The sequence below is a fragment of the Copidosoma floridanum genome, unplaced genomic scaffold, assembly GCF_036245765.1.
Source record: "Copidosoma floridanum isolate Cflo_tuat_1 unplaced genomic scaffold, Cflo_Japanese_pri ptg000012l, whole genome shotgun sequence".
Classification (NCBI taxonomy): Eukaryota; Metazoa; Arthropoda; class Insecta; order Hymenoptera; family Encyrtidae; genus Copidosoma; species Copidosoma floridanum.
In genome coordinates, this window is record NW_028321889.1 from 3,702,059 (window position 1) to 3,719,943 (window position 17,885).

At 31.3% G+C, this 17,885-nt stretch overlaps 2 protein-coding genes across 2 annotated transcripts; both read left to right on the forward strand.

The window, feature by feature from the left end:
- Positions 1-7,629: 7,629 nt before the first annotated feature.
- On the forward strand, positions 7,630-12,333 carry LOC106637243 (15-hydroxyprostaglandin dehydrogenase [NAD(+)]). Its single transcript, XM_089590364.1, has 7 exons — positions 7,630-7,807; positions 8,786-8,988; positions 9,831-9,957; positions 10,072-10,178; positions 10,976-11,149; positions 11,227-11,381; positions 11,934-12,333. The coding sequence occupies exons 1-7, from the start codon at positions 7,804-7,806 to the stop codon at positions 12,169-12,171; spliced, it is 1,008 nt and encodes a 335-aa protein (XP_089446490.1). The 5' UTR covers positions 7,630-7,803; the 3' UTR covers positions 12,172-12,333.
- Positions 12,334-13,749: 1,416 nt separating this feature from the next.
- Positions 13,750-16,174, forward strand: LOC111644115 (15-hydroxyprostaglandin dehydrogenase [NAD(+)]-like). The gene is made up of 6 exons (XM_089590334.1): positions 13,750-13,921; positions 14,771-14,897; positions 14,982-15,088; positions 15,198-15,371; positions 15,492-15,643; positions 15,847-16,174. Exons 1-6 carry the CDS (start codon positions 13,829-13,831, stop codon positions 15,971-15,973), a joined length of 780 nt encoding a protein of 259 aa, XP_089446460.1. The 5' UTR covers positions 13,750-13,828; the 3' UTR covers positions 15,974-16,174.
- Positions 16,175-17,885: the final 1,711 nt, after the last annotated feature.

Here is a 17,885-nt window from a genome sequence, read left to right on the forward strand (position 1 = left end):
TTAATAAACAAAATGATGTAGGTGGCAAGTATGACGAACACGTCTGTAAACTGATAAAATACCAAACTAGAATTGCTTGGCTTTTCCATTCGAGGCATTGCCATTTATACTTGGATGGTAAAAACAAATCGAAACATCATTACCATGGAAAAATCACCCGTAAAAGGACGCAAAAGTACATTGCAATTTTTAATGTTTAACGAGCTGTTGGAGAACGGTCTCGAGTAAAATCAGGAGTATATGTATAAAACAGCATATAGCAGGTTTTCTTCGTACTTTCATCTTTGTTCGGTTCGGTCCAGTTCAATTATATCGCTCAAGATGGTAAAAAATTAACTGTACATATACGTTGTTACATAAGTTTGTCTCGCTACGGCTCGTTGTTTGGCAACTCGCAGCAGAGCCGAATATTGCTCCGTTAACTGTGTAATTGCAATCATCTATACGTGTACGCATTAATAAAAGGCGGAAGTCCACGATGGATTATGTCATTGTCAAGCTCGCTATAGTTAAAATGCGAAATTCGTTGCCAAACGCTGCTCATTATCCATTGTGCACTCAGTTCTCATGTATCGCGTGTGCGTGCGAGAGAGAATTGTTTACGATTTGCCGAATGTATATGCTACATGTGTATTTTTCGGATTTAAATCGCCCCCGGAGTTTTTATGGTTGCAAGAGATTAATTTATTGAATTTAATGTGATGCTTTCAGCCTCTCTCCTCTGTAATGGCACGAGATGTGTTTCGGGAATTGGACAGCGATATTTCTCGGCTCGTCAAAACAACAATCGAAATCGTTGGCTTCGAACATGTGGGAAAAAAAATAATAAAATGCTTAACTTTTCATTTATCATCAGAAAGGCAGACATCTCGTTTTGAACAATGCACTGCTTTTGCACGCTTATTCACTTGGTATTTCATTTCCATGGATTGTTGCCTTCATACAAATGACAAAATAATGGTTATTTATCCAAAAATATGTGGACTTTGGCAAAAACATTTTGTGAATTTTTAGACATTTCAAAGAACATTTTTTTATGAAAAAACTTTTTTTTCGATAAATATTCATAATGCGGTAATAAAAAAAATTTTCTGACAGATAAGTGTGGTAAATTTTCAGTATTAAAGTTCATCGAAAATTATTTGAAATAAAACATTTAATTTCTAAATACTCCACTTTTTTTTTTTTTTTTGTATAATGGATTGTTTTTGCTGAAAACATTTTTACTAAGCACACTACGTTACAAGTAGTAATTAAAAAATTTTTTAGCATAAATAATGCAATTACACGTCTAGAAAAAAAATTGTATCTCAAAAAAATTTTGAAAGTGTTCACGGCCAAGTCTGCAAACAGGTGGGGGAAATACGTTGCCCAAAAAGTAATTATTTTCAAGAAAAAAAGCTTTCAATTCGTTGGCACAAAGACGTTTTCTACTATTATTGGATGCTATTTAATTTTTGTTCTTTTATTTAACGTAAGTCTTATCTTAAATATTTTTTAAACCATCGAAATATCTAATTTTTGCTACCGACGAAAATCACTATTTTTTATTGCTACGAAACTTTCCCAATATTCAATGGCATATCTATAAATATAAAACATCGTTCTATTCTTTTAAATTAAATCATTGTTTTCAGTTTAAATATAAAAAAATTGATATACACATATACATAAATACTTACAAACAGTGGCATTAATTTTCATCAATTTTATCATCGCAACCTCGATAGTTTAATTATAAAAATTACCGACTGAATCATCACCGCGAACTCGCAATGCCATTAAGAGTAATTGCATAAATCAAGGAGTTCGTCAGTCCATGAAACCGCTTGTACGAAATGTACATAAATTTAATATTTAAAAAAGCCTCCCGAAATGATTAGATACATGAAAATACTAAAAATCGGGACAATACTCGTGACATAATCTAATAAACAGGTAATAATTAAAAAAACCATTAGATTATAAAAAAAAAGAAAAAGTATTTAGTCAAAGAGCACAGAAAAAAATGAGACAAGACAAAGATGAATCAAGCCTAGTGTCAAGTCATCGTTTTTGCTGTAGACGCCTGCATCAGCCAGCCAGAATAGCATCGACTCTTCCCTTTGAAAATGAATATGAAGAACAAAAGAGAGGGACTCGTAAATTATGCCAAAACTGCGTTATAAGTCCAGTACGTACTGGTTGACGTCTGATCTTTATAGTAATTGGATGGCAATACTTGCACAATGTACAATTTTTCGATCGAATATTCGAGCTCGAGTTGAACATCGCTCGATCGACGATCCGAAGCGATCGTCATTTTATTTTTCCACGACAGATAACAGGGGATGGGTATATACTTACTGTAGTAAGCTTCTAAGATAAAGTGCACCACAGGCCAATGAATCGAGCGCGTGGCACGGCTTGTCTTACCCTTTTTTTTTGTTCAGTTCTTATACATAATGTATGCTATTTTATTTTGTTTCTGACTAGTTTTTTTTTCTTTTAAATAACAATAAAATCAAATAGTCTAGAAAAAAATTTGTTTTATTTTATTTTTCAGAAATTTTCGTACCTATTTAGAACAAATACATAAATTTATTTATTTCATCATCTCATAAGCATACCACAATACTCGAATGAAACAAAATTTTCTTCACAATTTTTTTTTAATCGTTTTTTCGTATTGGCAAAAGTGTACACAATATATTTTACCCATAACAATCTTTACATTTTCATCAATTATGTGGATAATTTTGAGAGAATTTTAACAATTTTAATAAAATAAAAACAATTGAAGTATTTTTTTCATATATATGTCAAAGTACCATGATCTCTTAGAGATACACTTACCCAAAATACAAATAAAATTAATTACGAAAGACTCGAATGATTTATCCTCTAATTTATTAACTAATTTGCTGTTTAATTTTGACTATCAATCATCAAAGTAGCTGCATTCTCTTTTGAATATCGCTTAATCACAGGTGAATGTATCTTTAAAAATAATTGGAACTTAACTTTTTTTTTCAAACAATAACTTTTTGTTTAATGTTTTTAAAACTATTGAACAATGGAAATTAATCGTAAGCTGCTGTAATAGAAAGCTGTCAATTGCCATATCGGCAGTTTGTTATTTTATGTAAATTTTACAGATAACTGTCACCTGCCGTATTGGCAAAATATAATTTGACCTTTCTAAGAAATTATTTTGAAAAAAAAATCATGTTTCAGGGATGGTCTCCTAATTTTTAAATAACCAGTGTCATATTGTACTGAATTATGATTAGGTATTTATTTTTATGTCTTATATTTTTGTTACGGTATTATATACTTTTAAAAAATTGTCTTTCTTTTCTCTCTTTTTTAAAAAATTATTTTTTATTAAATGAGTGTAGAAAGAACATTTAACCACGTTTTAAATACCACCTCAGCTATGATGGATCTCATCAAATCAATATTTTTTTTATGTACTGATACAGGTTTTTGATTCATACAAAAATTTTAATTTCCATTTTAAGTCATTTCACAATTCTTAATCGATGAAAAAAATCGAGTTAAATGACCAAGTTCTACAGAATAAAATTATTTTTTTTTATTGCGAAGCAAAAAATAATTTTTATAAAAACGTTCCGAGAAAGTAAGTCGCAATTACGTACTATGGCGTTAGATGACAAGAAATAATCTGGTTATCAACGTTAAAATTAACTCCTTTTTATATTGGAAATAAGTGTGAGTACTATGTTGAAGAAAAAATGACTTCAAGAAAATCGCGGACTTTTCATGAATAGCAAGTGATAATATATACTTCTATTAGTTTATTAAATACATATACATGCATATTCAAATAAATAACAAAAAAAGTGTGGGTAAAAGAATTAACGAAATTGCATTTTACATAATTTTTATCTTTGAAAAACTTATTTAGATGTAACATTTAAAAATTATATTTAAGTATATTTTTTTAAATTATAAAAAATAAGTCTACGTTATAAATCAAGTCACATTTATTATTTAAAGAATACTCTTTAATAGTTTAGAATATTACAATTTTTAAGTTGCGTGAAAAATTATCGATTTAATGAAATCCATGACTATTATTACGTAAATCTCGCAATTTTTAATATTATATCAGCGTCATTGCTGATTCGTGTGAAATTTACTCGCATTTTTTTCTGACACTTTGACGCTTAAGAAAATCTGTTAGTTCACGTATATATCGTTTTCGTTTTTTTGTTCATCATCATCCTGTTAATAACACGAGAATAAGCTGAATTTTATTTTATTTTTTACGAATAAAAATCAATAAACAACTCGTAGATTCCAATTGAATCGAAGAATTTTTTAAAACAATCACTTTTCGGTAAACTTACAAAAAAATAGTAGTTTTCTTCGGATAAGTGCCGATGGCGCTTATGTGGCGAATGCTATTTTTCCTACCAAGGGCACACCAGCCTCTCAAAAACGCTCAAGGTAGGAAAAATAATAATATTCAGCATAGTGTAGTGCTAGTGGCACGCGCGTACCGGAGTTAACTCGTTACTGTACTATTCGAGAAAACGCACGATAAAAACGTTGCATACTTATAAAAGTATCGTACGGACTCAAATAAATCACTTAACAGTAAAGAAAAAAAAAAGTTAGTTATTTATTTCATAAAGTGTATCATCATTGTTATCTCCGCTGCGTCTCTCCAGCCGAAGAATCAAAGCCCTGTACATAATACTTGTATATACGTATACTTTCACTAGTTCAGTGTGTCTGTTAGCGATACGTCTTTATATTTGTTATTGATCTTTTTAAAAACAACGTCCCGTCAGACTTCGTGCCAATCACCCCCTTTTTGAATACCAAAGTGTACACCCGTATGTTGTCCGCAAAAGGTCGATTCAGCAACAATTCACAAGCGATTGTAACTCGTTTTAATTTACTTTTTTTGCGACCCGGAAATATATTTCAAAGTTAAAAAATACATATACCATACAGCACGGACATCGAGATGTTTTCAAATAACTTTGTATTGCAGACAATTTTTAACAATATCAAAGTGATTTTATAATGACTTTACTGAATGTCTTGCGAACAATTGTTTATTTAAGGAGATTTTTTTTTTTTTCATAACGATCTGAACTCGTTTGAAATAGTTTGAACGTTCATTTAGAAATCATTTATACTTAGAAATAATATCAAATAATCGAGTAATTTTTTTTTTTAACTTCTTGGCAACATCAGCATCAGGAGTCGATTTCAGCTAAAATCAAGTCATATTATAAAATATTAATATATACGCGTAAATAATGAACAAAACTAGTTTCAATGACTAATATTATTTTTTATCTTAATTTGAATTGGGGGAAAAAAAACAGTAAATTATATAAAATAATTACATATTTTTTTCTATCTAGTTGGCTACGGTTGTCAAAAATTTACTTTCTCTGTTTACCAAGAGATGTTCAAAATATTAGTTGACCCATGATTTACTTCAACTTTGAATCGCAATTTCTTTATGGGAGTTATGTAAATAGGTATGAACAGCAAAAATCGAAAAGAATCGTACCGATTCCTCGCATTTTGCTGAATTGCATCTGTCCCACGTGGGGTACTCACAGTATTCCTGGAAATAGAAAAATCAATTATGACCCGTGACTTTTGCGGAGGTACGTGTAATAATCTGATAAAGTTATCCGTCTCTGAGGGGGGCGATACTTATTACACATAAATCTATAGAAATTTCAATCATAACCGTGAATTCTTGCTACACTAGGTCGAAAAAGTTGATCTTGTGATTCACGGAAGCGAATTTATTATCTGAAAAGGCAGCTTGAGTGCTCGTGACTTGCAATGCGAGTTGATCATAGGCACACGTGGATCTGCCACGGTTGACGTTGAGATCGAAATGTTAAACATTTTTGTGTGACCATTGAGAGCAAAATCTGTTAAAAATGTCAAAGATAAAAATATTTGTGCATTTTTATTTAAATCGTTGGTTTCGTCTACATAAAAATTAAAAAAATAAAAATAAAGAAAGATCAGTAGAATTTCAGTAGGGAAAGGCCCGATTCATCAAAGTTAAACTCCAAAGTTCCAAACAAACAAGTTTGCCATATTTATCATGTAGATTGAAATAAATGAATATCGATGGCATTGGTATTTCCTATTTTATCTCGAAAAAAATAAATAAATTATCATATCACACAAACTATATCGTTAAATTTTGTGTAAGAAAAATTTTTTCAAGCCCAAAATAGTGATCCCTATTTTTTTTTATAATAAACAAGAAATATTTCAATAAATTGTAAAAAAAAACTTTTCCAATAGTTTCATCTATAATTTTTCTTTCGTAATATGCAGTGCAGTATTTTTTGTTGGATTACAATTAAAAACAAATCATATTATTGCTAAGCATTGGAAAAAGTAATTAAGTTCGAATTTTTAAAAGTTAAAATAAAATGGTCGATCATTAATCTTACGACCCTCTGTCAAGGGTTTAAAATGTAAGAATCTGTCAAGTAAAATGTAGTCATTTTAATTCCAAAGGGACAGTTGAAATGATGGCGGATTAACTACTTCTTTACGATCTCCTTCATATAAGTATCCAAAAAAAAGTTTGCAATAATTAAATGAAAATATTTTTCCGATGTTATTTTATAAATTATTGAATGATATTATAATAAAAAAATGTAATTTCGAAAAGCTTTAAATATTACAAAAAATTTTCGTACTGCATCTACAGTCATGCATTAGATTAAAAATAGGACAAAAAAAAAATTTGAATCAAAATTCGTTTTTAGTTTTTTCACTTATTAATTAATTGCTTACTAGTTTTATCCGTTAATTAGTAAGAAAAATTTTTTATAAAGTGCTCAGATATGTGGAGATATTTAAAAACAGCTTGGGCGTTTATGAATTAAATGTTGAAAACATTTTTATTGGAACAGATAATAAATAATTTAACATAAAAACTGTCTAGTACTACATATTTTGAATCACAAAAAATGTTAGATCATAAGTGCCTTAAGTTTGAATAAAAATGCAATTACTAGTTTGGAACTCGACCGTTGGAAGTCAAAGATCAAACCATCCACCTCATTTTCCACTTTGCATGTACCCTCATGTAACAATAAATAATCCTCATTTATAACCCATACGTCCCACTTTTGAACGATGAGTCAACGTAAAAACCGTTGCATCGCAAAACACCGTAAAATAGTCTCGCTCCAACAAATGTGTGGGCGATTCCACACAACATAATTCATGTGCACTTTTAATGTCATTTCCAATGTGTATACATCGTAGGTACACGTAGATAAGTAATATAATTTATCTTCTATCTTCAGTATACGCTGAAGTAACTTGCAACAAAACTCAATAGCGTATGCGTGTACGTATAGGAGAGCCTTTAACCCGAGAAACGAGCCAATCGCGTGGCGAAAGTGTCGAAGAAGCGCGTGCCAAGATTACTAATGAAAAAGTAAAAAAAAAAAAAAAAAAAAAAAAAAAAAAATCACAGAAAGAGAGTACATTGTCTTATCTCACCGGCGTAACAGGGAATCGGTAACGCTTGGCGAGACTATTTTCTTTCTCTCTTAGCGAGCCCGCTATATAACGCAGCCGCAAGCGGGCTTGGATGGACAGTTTGCTTTTGCACTTCTTGTGTATTTCACGTGTACGAGTGATTTCTCAGTGAACTTGAGATTTTAAAGTTTATATACGTCTCGAAGTCAGACCTTTTTGAATTTCTATTCGAGTTATTGGATACATTGAAACTTACTTGTGTTTCGAAGTACTTAACACGTTTTGTCGTGCAGTGCGTCCATCATCATGAGTAAGTTTTTACTTTGAAATATTGGTTCTTGCATAAGATTGGTGCATAAGAATACATAAAATTAGAAAATTTTGAATTAAATATGCCCCTGTTTCGATTTAAATGTATGAATCAATTTATCATAGATTAGTGCTCTTCCGACACCAATGTTATATATTATATTATTATATTACAATGTTATATATATATATATATATATATATATATATATATATATATATATAATTATATTACATATGTTATATTATAATATTAGACAACCAGTGACAAATACCTTGTTGGTTGGCATAAATTGTTATATATTCATGTTAAATTTAAATCAGGGATGGGGTGTGATTGGTTTTCAAATATTATGTGTTACATTTTTTTTTTTTTTTTTTTTTTTTTAAGGAGCACATTATTTTTGCTTGACACTGTTTTTTAATTACTAAGTATGGAAAAAGTTAAAAAAAGTCTTAAAATGCTTGAAATAATTAGTATTAAGGAACATTAAAAATCATTACTTTTGCTGTATAAACATATTTTTTTATTTATCCAGATTGATTAAAATCATGAAAAATTTTTTTTCTACAAAAAAATTGAATGGTACACAGAGAAAAAATTTAAATTTAAAAAAAGGGTCAAAAATAAAAAAAAATTCTTATAAACTTTTTAAGATGCCTGAAATATACTTTTTTCTCTAAAAAAATGTGTTGTAGTATTTTCGTTAAAATATTTGTATTGAGCATTGTATTATAAATAATTAGTAATGAATAAAAATTTTCAAAGAATAGTAATACCCTACAATTAAAAAAAAAAATATTAAAAAATCTGTGACATAATTTCGCTCACTTCTGCTACGAGTAATATTATTAATATTATTTGCCTTCATGAATATATTCATTTATGAAGTATCGAATTTATTTTTTAATAACGTTCAAGCTCTCATTAGTACTACTAAGAAAAAAAAAAATAATAATAATAACAATATATTTACAGTGACTCTAAACCCTTTGGAAACCGAATCCCTCTCTAACGCTCTGTCAGCGAGCTCGTCTTCACGCACTCGTCGCTCTTCCGCCGACAAGATGCGCGAACTGGAGATCAGTGGTATCGTGTCTGGTAAAAACGTCGTTATCACTGGTGGAGCCGCTGGCCTCGGTTACGCCTTCTTTAGCCACTTTCTTCAGTTCGGAGCCAATGTGAGTGCAAATATTGTTTTCTTTTCAAATTTTTCAATTTTTTAATTTTTTTTTTTTTTTTTTGATCATAGAAAAAAACATTGAAATTAGTTATTTAGAGAATAACTAACTATTTCAATTTTTGACGTATATTGGCAGGTAGAAAGGTTCAATATGCTAAAAAGGCCTCGTTTTAAAATTATTATTTAAATTGATTGCAAACATATGAGAAATATACAATACATTCATATGACGCTCATGAAAAGTATTTTGTAAATTTAACTCAGTTTTTGTCAATTGTCGAAAAAAAAAAAAAAAAAAAAAAAAAAGAAGAAAATATTTAAATTTAACTTGAATTTATGTTGTTTTTTATCTGGAACTTAATTCTCGGAGGCTTATTTTACTCCCGTGAAATTATTTTTTAACCATTAAACGTGCGAGAATCAATTAAATGCGATTCCCAATACTTACCTACGGTATTATTTTAATACTCTAAAAAAAAAAAATAAAAATTATTTACAGTTTATTTTCTATTTTCTATTTAATTAATTTTTTGTTTTTGCCATTACATTTTCGTCTGTCACTGACACGAGGCGCCTCGAGTCGCGCGAGATAAATTGACAATGTCTGGATTCGCTACACAGTGATAACAAATTAATAAAAAAGCGGCTGGCGAGAAAAGGTCACGCGCTGACGCTCTACGTATCGGCAACCGAACGTACAAACAGCCTTGACATTTTCATTTTCAGTTGTAACGTCGCGACGTGCAAAATACGTATAAACTCAGATAGTGTAGAGTTAAAAAAAAAAAAAAAAAAAAAAAAGAAAAAAAAGAAAATATTGATAATAATGGATTTTCGCAGAAAATCTGTATAATCGACAACGACGAAGTTTCCGGGAGACGCATCGCGGCATCGGTCGACAAGTCCCACGATGCTGGCAAGGCGATCTTCATTCACGCCGATGTTTCTCGGTACAATGACGTTGTCGGTAAGCTGGTTTGGAAATAGGAAAAAAAAAAAAAAAAAAAAAAAAAAAAAAAAAGAGAAAGAAACATAGATGAGCTGACGTCAGATGTTACATCGTTGATCTTTGGATTTTCAGAGGCGTTTGAGAGAGCATCTAAGTCGATGGACGGAATCGATATAGTTGTCAATAACGCGGGTATTCTGGACGAGAGGAGGTGGGAGAGGGAGATCGCCGTTAATTTGGTAAGAGTTTTTTTTTTATCGCTTCTTGAGCTTTTGCACCGAAATTTTCATATTTTACGCAACCATGACAAAAAAAAAAAAAAAAAAAAAAAAAATGAGACGATTACAATAAGTAATACGCGAATTGCTGATATGAGTTTTGATTCATAATTTTCTTCGAGATATACTCAGCTCAGTCTGATCACGGGTTTTTCTCATTTATGACCAAGGACCAATGGGTTTAATCTAGACATCCGGATATGTATCATATGCATAAAATATATCAGGGGTTTTTTCATAATATAAATTAATCCCTTTTGGGCACTATTCTATACTTTACTTATTTAGTTTGAAATTTTCATGTGAAATCCTGGTAGAATCTCGGTGGAATCAGAGTAATTTCGATACGGAATCCAATAAGTGATCCAACCAATTTATTGGATATTTTTCAAGGCGTGCCTTAAATAAATCAATTTTTTTTCACCTGAAATTTCTTCAAAGTCAGAAAATATGAAAAGATAATTTAACATAGACTCTCCTATAAATTAACGTGAACCTCGACTAGATTGCATCTAGAAACACCGATATTATTTCTGGAGCAGTAATCGTGTTTAAGGTGTAAATTTGTTTTTGTTCATGAACCATATTTACGTTTAATAAAATACGCCTGTATAGGTAGAATCCACATAGGATTTAAATTTATTGATAAAAATATCCCTGTAAATCAGGAGGTGGTGTAATAAACCCATGATAAAATAATGACGAAAAATCAACTCACGATTAATAAAGCCGATATCCCTTGTTTCGTACCATCCAAGGCCGGCATGGTGTCCGTCGCAATGCTGGCAATGGAACACATGGGCAGAGACAAAGGTGGCAAAGGCGGTGTTTTGATCAATATCGCCGAACACCTCGACGTCCACTGCACGGCCCAACTGCCCGTCTACACGGCCACCAAGCAAGCCATCATCGGACTCTCCCAGTCCTTGGCGGTACGAGTATATCACGCGTTGTGCAGTCAATTGTATTATTGTTTTCGAATAACCCAACGGTTTTTCAATTTTCGCAGGCCCCGTGCAACACGGAGAGGACGGGCGTTCGGGTGGTCACACTCTGCCCGGGACTGACGGAGACCGCGCTTACCATAGACAGTCCCAACAAGCTCCTCTCCAGGGTCATGAAGGCAGACTTTGTCAAGAATCTCGAGCAGCTGTCGATACAAACGTTGGTTCATCTCTTACTTGCACCAGCAAAACTGAGTGACCCGAATTTTTTTTTTTTTTTTTTTTTTTTTTTTTTTTTTTTTCAAACAATTTAATGGACATCGCCCCTTTGACACGCGTAAAGTAAGGGGTGACTTTGCACTACCGGTGCATCAACTTTCGTTCGTGAAACCTCATGCAAACCCAGTAACGAGAAGTCAAAAAAATACCCTTCCACCAAATAACCATTACTCCGTGGTTAGTTTTTAATCGTTTACCCGAAATACTTTTGTTTTTACACCCAAGTGAAGTTCGCGAGCGGGCGAGAAATCGGATAGCCCGTGGAACGCACTGCACCGGCTGACGAGCAAAAAAAGCTGGTGTACCCCCAACTCGTGCAAAAATCCCCTGCTTTGTGCACTTTGTGTGTAAAATATATACATCGGGGGAATATAGGGGTAAGAAAAGAATTGGGTCGCTCGGTGCCTCGTCTTGTTCGTTGTTGATGCTTCGATGTCGATTGAACAAAAAAGTGTGTATATAAATAAAAATCGATGTGTTTTTATTTTTACAGACCGTACGTCGTGGCTCAGGGTCTGATGTCGGTGCTGAGGAGCAGCGAGTCTGGAAGTATTTGGGTCGTCGAGAATGGCCAGTCACCCTACGAGGTGCTCGTGCCCAACTGTCGAGGTTTGCGGCGAATTTACAAAAACAACTTCGTCGCCAGCGACACGGTCAAAAATACCTCCAAGGGTAGGCCCATACGCGAAGTGTGCGACAACACGAGAACCGGCCTGATGAGCTGCGCTTGATTATTCATATTATTCATTTATGTTGTTTGTTTTGACGATTCGAGTCGTAGGTCTGTTTTTTCTCAAAGTATTGCTTTCGGTGGCTATTGTAGTTTCCAGCGAAAGAAATTACACATCCACGTCGCGCCTTGTCGTTTGTAACAAGGGACACACTTTTTTTTTTTTTTTTTTTTTTTTTTTTTTTCATGCGTATATTTGTGCCAGTAGTTTTTAAAATGTGTGATATGCGTTGTTATTTTCATAAATTTTGTGAAAATTTACCCATTTTTTGTCGTACGTTAATTTTATTTATTTTTTTAGACTCAATATTCATATAGAATCGAAGCTTACAATTTTATTTACGTAAAAATAATGATACTCATTTTTCCATTACTATAGTCATTTGTATTAGGATTACTTAACTTTACAATGTTCATTTTCTACATATATGTAAATATTTAATTGTACGTCAGTTTAAGTTTTTAATAAATACAATTTTATATTCAGTTGAGTCGTTATATTTTTTATCCTGTGGAACGCCAAAATTTCTGTTGTTACAAATATTTTTTATATACTTACAATGCATTGTAATGTTTTTTATATTATTTAAAATCAAATTTCATCTACACTGCTCAGTTGGCTTTATTGTTATTTCTTATTATATGTCTTACCCGATGGTTTTTTTTAAGAAAAATACTATATATACACATATGTTTCTGTATCTACAATCACCATAAAATTATTTTTTTTCTTATGTAAATTAAAAACGATATTTATTTAAATTAATTTAAATAATGTTTAAATTTTAAGATTCATCCCAAATTATTATACGAATTCTTATGATTGTATAGAAGAGATAATTATTTTTCAGTTAAAAAAAAAATGAATACCTAAGTATGTGATAAGTTAAAATGGTTCAAAAGTGAAATAAATTTTGGGAATTTAATGACATTAATTTTGACAAAAACTCATCCGTACAAACAGTTGCTTTTTTAATTCAGGAGTAATATAAAGACCATTTTAAAAAGATTAAGCAATGAATCAAAAGTATTATGGGTAGTATTAATTTTTTTTAATGAATTAATTACATGGTCGTGTCAAAATGATTTCAAGATTCCTCGAAATGAGATGAAATTTAAAAAAATTTTTGGAATGACACTAGAATTTGCTACAAAATTTTTTCCTTTGCAGAGGTCCAATGTACATGGTAGATACCACGGATACCCCACTTATTTTGTTAAAAATTATTTTTTTTATGTTTGCGAAAAAAATGTTAGACACTTTTACGGTTCAACCACGCTCGAATATTACGTGTTTAAAATACTTGCATGTAAAAAAAATTTTTATTTTTATTTCAAACTGATTATATAACACGTATTTTTTTACATGTAGAAAAAAAGCACCATAATCTTTTCTGAAATATCAATGTGAAGAACTTCATTAAAGTAACATGCTCACTGAGACAAATGCAATGTCATATTCGTTGGAAAGATGATAAAGCATCTTGGGGTCAAAGTGTGGATCGAACGTAAACAGATGAAAGCAATATATTATCGGAACGAGTGCAAAGCCAAAAACTCGATTAGTTGGCTACTTGAAAGCAAAGAAGAACGTTCTTTTTATTGTTGATATTGATTGAAAAATTTTTTAGAGCACAACTTTTTTTAGTTTTCGAGATATGCAGATCAAGGACAAAAAAGCTATTGTCATTGGATCGTCCAATGGCTTGGGTGCTGCTTTTACCAAAGAATTGCTGCGCAACAGCGTCGCGGTAAGAGGGATAATTTACTTTTTGTTAATTTTTTGGTTTGAAATACAGTTTATTCATATCAATCAAACAAACAAGCTCAGATGCGCTATTGTGAAAAATTTTACCTATTAAAAACAATCAATTCTGCAAAACAAACGATTTTATTTGTCTCCTTAGGGATTTATATACTATCTCAACTGATCGTATTATGGATTGACCTTTCAAATTATTATAAAAGTAAATTATATTTTAGTAAGAATTCTTCTATAGCACACTCATAATAAAATGAATTTTCATAAAGTTATAGCGAAGTAGCAGATTTTTTTTATGAAGCAATCGTGTCAAGACACAATTTGTTTTTTTTGAATATTAAATTTTTAGTGTATCAAATTAAGTATATTGACACAACTTTAATAATATTAATAATTTTTGTTATGATAATAATAATAATTATTATTATTGTTTTTTATAATAATTACTATTATTATTATTATTATTATTATTATTATTATTATTATTATTATTATTATTATTATTATTATTATCATCATCATTAAAAAACAAGAGACAAATAGTAATGAAAAAACAAAAAGGTTAATAATGTATGATTGAAAATTATGAAAAATTATATTATATTTCTTACACGTTATTTTTTGATATACTAATGTCATACTTACACAAATGAGACCATCACGTGTTTTGCAAAAACATCTGAAAACTAGTGTCTTTTGATGCAAAACATCAATCGAATGAAAAAAATATAGTTTAAAAAAAAAAAAAAAATCTTTTTCTTTAATTTCTCCACAATCTCGTAATTTATTGCTGGTGATTTTTTGGTGGATTAATCAGGATGATTCTTCTCATGTTTAGAAAGTGCTAATGATCGATCTGGATGATACGATCGGCAGAGCCCAAGCGGAACTACTAAACGAGGAATTTGGCCGCAACCGCGTAAGCTTCGTTTGTTGTGACATAACGAAGGGTACCGATTTCGACGGTAAAAATATTGAGAAAACTTTAGAAAAAAAAAAAAAAACAGAATTATTTTTTATCTACATACCATGATAAATTACACTTTCAGGCGTTTTCAAACAAGCAATAACATCGCTCGGTGGATTAGACATAATCGTCAACAACGCGGGGATAATCGACGAGGTGAACTACCACAAGACGATCGACACAAACGTTGTGAGTTGATAAATATTTGATATAAAAAAAAAAAAATAATAATGAAAATAAAAAACAAATAAACAAAGTAAGGATAAAGCGTCCCATTCGTCATCAAACTTTTGTTTAGACCGCAGTGTTCAGGGCAAGCATGATGGGAGTCCAGCAGATGGGCAAAGATAGCGGGGGCAAGGGCGGTGTCATCATCAACGTAGCCTCGGTCCTCGGCCTCGAGGCTTTCCCCCAGCTACCGATATACTCGGCCACCAATCACGCCGTCATTGCTTTCAGCCGATCCTTTTCGGTGTGACATTGTCCTTTATGTCCTTTCGGCAATAAATTCGTTTACAAACGTGATAAGTATATATATATATATACATATATATATATTAAAAAATTTTTTTATTTTTCCCGCACGTTTTAGCAACCTTACCATTACCAAAGGACAGGCGTGAGGATAATCGTCCTCTGCCCTGGTTTGACGGAATCCCCCGTGCTGGAGAATCTAAAGAGCGAGGAGTTTGTTCCTAGACCCGAGGAACTGATGGACGCCATGAAGGAGATTCATCGTCAAAGGTTCGTAAACGTCACCGTATAAAAATTATATAATTTATTTGTCTGGCGTGGAATAATTTACAGCTCGAAAAACGTTGTAAAGGCTTAACTACTTTTTTTTTTGTTTTTTTTTTGTTTTTTTTTTGTTTTTTTTTGTTTTTTGCGCGTACAAGGGACGTATAGATAGGGTGAGTGAATAAAATGTTCACAATATTATTTTTCAGAGCCGAGAGTGTGGCGCATGCACTGGTTTACGTGATAAGGTGCGCCCAAAATGGAAGCGTGTGGATCTCGGAGGACGGCAAGCCAGTCTATGAGATCCAGATGCCGGACACTTTGCCCACCAAATGACTTGATTTATAAGAAAAATTGTCAATCTTGTTTATTTGCGACTTCACGACTTTTATTACACATTTATTTGATTTATGACGGTGTGAGATTTTTTTTGTCTTGTTTTTTACTAGTTAGCCCTAAAAATGTTAAATATTAGATCATTTTTATTTATTTCATTGTAAGTGCAATGAAATTAAATTTTGTAATATTATAATTGAATATTGTTATATTCCAAAAAATGAATCGAAACCTATATATTAACAGCATGTTTGGTGCAGGTGGATTTAAAAGTGTGTACTTTCAAAATAATACAACAAATTATTTCAATTTGAAGGTTAAAAAAGATGAAAAAACTTTTTATTTTAGATTGTTCGGAAGTTAATATTCGCAGCTGTTGAGGGATGTGGCCATCTTTTAAATTCTTAAAAATAATTTGAAAAACGAAAAATCGTATTTTTTATTTTACAAAGACATAATTAGTAAAAGTAAATTTTTCACGTGTAAAAAAAAATAAAAACGATTGAATACGTGAGCACTGAAAGTATTTCAAATTGTCCTATTGATATAAAATAGGTTTTAATGGAATTTACAAGCATACAAACATACAAGCAGCCATGGCCATAAAACCTCATTTCTCATTCCTTGTTTATATATTTCCTACTTATATACTTTTCTCGTAAGAGATGAAACCGACTATACTTGATGGTAGTTTACCGCCCGAAAAGTAGCCATTTAGTGCCGTTCAAAAAGTTGGGCATGCATACAGGAGTCAACATTAAAAAATTAATTAAATCTACAATTTTTAATAATAAAAGATGGATAAAAATTGTCAAGTACAAGAAATACGTATTCCATAAGACAACAACAGGTACGATTTATTAAAATAAAAAAATCCAACGATATGTGGATGCAAAAAATTTGTGTCAATTTTATTTTTACACGTAATTTAAATGACGTAACGACGTATGTGATCAAATTATATTATATAATTTTTTTTTTTGTGCAAGAGGCATTTGTTTTAAAGCTTTACATAATTAGTACTTGTGACGTGTAAAAAAGACACGAAAAACACATAAATTATTAAAATTACTTTGTGTTAAAATGTGTTTGCACAATTGTCTGATGCAGCTATGTGTTGCACGTATAAGTAAACCAACATCTTTGAAAATTCATTCACATAGTCATAAAATTTACTCTCGAAACATGTTTCTCACAAGTTTAATTATTTATAACTTATTAATCGTGTGTTTGAGTGACAATGGTAATACACGAGTATATATATACAATCTATTAAAATTAGTTTCGAGATAAGAAAGAAGTACCATCACAGTATCACGCAAAAGTGTGCGCGTACTCAATAAATTTTTTATTATTATTTTTTTTTTCAGTTCAGTCACTTCAAACCGAAAGTATCATTAATGGCCAAATAACGACAACCGATGATTACCCATACCACGTTTTTGTTCGAATTGCCGAACGCATTTGCAACGGTGCCATCATCAGTGAACGGCACGTCGTAACGGCAGCTCATTGCCTTACCCATGGAAATGGTAAAATTATCCGTCATCGTGTTGTAATCGTAGCCGGGGTGAATAATTTCGATGAAAAATCCAAACTGAGATTCGTCACCAAAGCTTCGAAGGTCTACGTGCCCGAGAGCTTTCATCCCGTACATAATCTATCCGGACAAGACATTGCTATAATCAAGGTATGCAATCTCACGCGCGAATAATATTTATGTTATCATTAGAAAAAAAAATATGTCTTAACAGTTGTCCAAAGAAAAAAAAATTGTATCATCACGATATTTTACATTATTATTTTTGTACTAAATTAAAAATCGTGCTTACATTTTGCAAAATTCATCTTTTTTTTTTTATTTAAATCAAAATTAAAAATGATATTTTTTAAACTTCGTTTTACGTTACAG

Coding starts and splice junctions, on each gene's coding strand:
- LOC106637243 (XM_089590364.1), top strand. Junction 11,150..11,226: donor GACTCTCCCAGTCCTTGGCG/GTACGAGTATAT, acceptor CAATTTTCGCAG/GCCCCGTGCAACACGGAGAG. Junction 11,382..11,933: donor GAGCAGCTGTCGATACAAAC/GTTGGTTCATCT, acceptor TTATTTTTACAG/ACCGTACGTCGTGGCTCAGG.
- LOC111644115 (XM_089590334.1), top strand. CDS start 13,829: ATGCAGATCAAGGACAAAAAAGCTATTGTCATTGGATCGTCCAATGGC. Junction 13,922..14,770: donor TGCTGCGCAACAGCGTCGCG/GTAAGAGGGATA, acceptor TCTCATGTTTAG/AAAGTGCTAATGATCGATCT. Junction 15,644..15,846: donor AAGGAGATTCATCGTCAAAG/GTTCGTAAACGT, acceptor ATTATTTTTCAG/AGCCGAGAGTGTGGCGCATG.